At 68.3% G+C, this 1589-nt stretch overlaps 1 protein-coding gene across 1 annotated transcript in view; it reads left to right on the forward strand.

Annotated features, from left to right (window-relative positions):
- The window catches only part of TSEN34 (TSEN34 tRNA splicing endonuclease subunit), a 4077-nt gene that overhangs the window by 591 nt on the left and 1897 nt on the right, over nt 1-1589 (forward strand). The window contains exons 2-3 of the mRNA XM_010837010.1: nt 740-986; nt 1223-1535. Coding sequence (XP_010835312.1) covers nt 744-986; nt 1223-1535 — 556 coding nt within the window. The 5' untranslated portion in view covers nt 740-743. The remainder of the gene's footprint in view (nt 1-739; nt 987-1222; nt 1536-1589) is intronic.

Below are 1589 nucleotides of genomic sequence, written 5' to 3' on the forward strand. Positions count from 1 at the left end.
GGTGGGGGGAAAGCCCGCGGCCAAAGCGGGCGGGGCCTCAGGCTGTGGGCTAGACGTGAGCCGAGGCCGTCCGAACGCCTGACGCCTAGGCTTCGGGAGGGGGCGGGGCCGCGATCGTCTGAGCCGAGGACTTCCGAAAGTACGAAGCGGCCCCGCTCGGGCGGGGGCGGGGCTTCGCATTCTGCGAGCCGGGCTCAAAGCGGGGACCTGAGGCCGAACCTCGAGGGCTCAGAAAGGAGAGGCGTCCCCGAGGAACCCGAAGGGGGCGTGGCCTCTGGGGGCTTTGGCCTCCGGAGGTCCCGACACCTGACGGGAACACCGGACGGCGACGCCGAAACGGACCTTTCGGAGGGGGCGTGGTCCACCCTACGGCAAGCTTTGCTGCAAGGCGCGAGGGCCCGCGCGTCCAGTCTTGCCCCTGGCCAGAATGCTGACCGCAGGGTCCGAGACGCCCCGGCGGGGCCTCAGCGCTCCTCTCGGGGCGGGGCGTCGTCTGGGTCAGCCCTGGGGCCTGGCGGGATCGCCCGGGGGCGGAGCCCGGCGCCCAGGGGGCGGGGCTAGCGCTCCCGCTCAGCAGGTGGCGAACGCGTCTCGGAGCGAGGTTCCGCCCCACGAGCCTCAGGGGTGGGGCTTCGCCGAGACCCCCGGCCAGGCTGTGGGCGCCCTCCCAGCGTCGCGAATCCTGCGGCGGGAGGCGTGCTGCCGGGTGGGTGACTGCTGTGCACCTGGCCTCCCGCAGGAGGATGCTGGTGGTGGAGGTGGCGAACGGCCGTTCCCTGGTGTGGGGGGCCGAGGCCGTGCAGGCGCTGCGGGAGCGCCTGGGCGTGGGGGGCCGCACGGTGGGCGCCCTGCCCCGCGGGCCCCGCCAGAACTCGCGCCTGGGCCTCCCACTGCTGCTGATGCCTGAGGAGGCGCGACTGCTGGCCGAGATCGGTGCAGTGACCCTGGTCAGCGCCCCGCGCCCGGACCCCCGTCAACACAGCCTGGTAAGGGGCGGGGCAGACTTGGGGCGCCCTTCCCGGGGGACCTGCGGGAGGAGAGGCCGGGGACGACTGGTCCTGAAGTGGGAGGGATCTGAGAGTCCTGGATTCTGGAATTCTGTGAGAGTAGTAGGATCCCCAGGTTCATTTCCCAAGGTTTGGAGGGGCCAGAGTCAGGATTCCTAGCTTCCTAAGGCAGGGCATGCCTGAATCCTGGTATTACAGGAAAGTTTACTTCTCAGGCACTGGCATCCTTCAAGCGCCAGCAAGAGCAGGGCTTCCAGGAACAAAGCGCTCTGGCAGCTGAGGCCCGAGAGACCCGTCGTCAGGAGCTACTAGAGAAGATTACAGAGGGCCAGGCTGCGAAGAAGCTAAAGCTGGAACAGGAATCAGGGACCAGTGGGAGCCAGGAGGCCGGTGGGAAGCAAGCTGCCGAAGAGAATGAGGCCAGTGCTGGCCAGGCTGCTGGAGAGCATGAGGAAGCACATGAAGGTGGGGGTTGGAGTCCACGGACCAGGGGAAGGAGGGAAGAGATCCTTGAGGAATTTTTGGCTGGCACTCTAGGGCTGGACCTTGCTGGGGGCTGGGGAAAAACCTTGCCCCTTGGAT

Source organism: Bison bison, unplaced genomic scaffold (genome assembly GCF_000754665.1).
Source record: "Bison bison bison isolate TAMUID 2011002044 unplaced genomic scaffold, Bison_UMD1.0 scf7180017845725, whole genome shotgun sequence".
Lineage (NCBI taxonomy): Eukaryota > Metazoa > Chordata > Mammalia > Artiodactyla > Bovidae > Bison > Bison bison.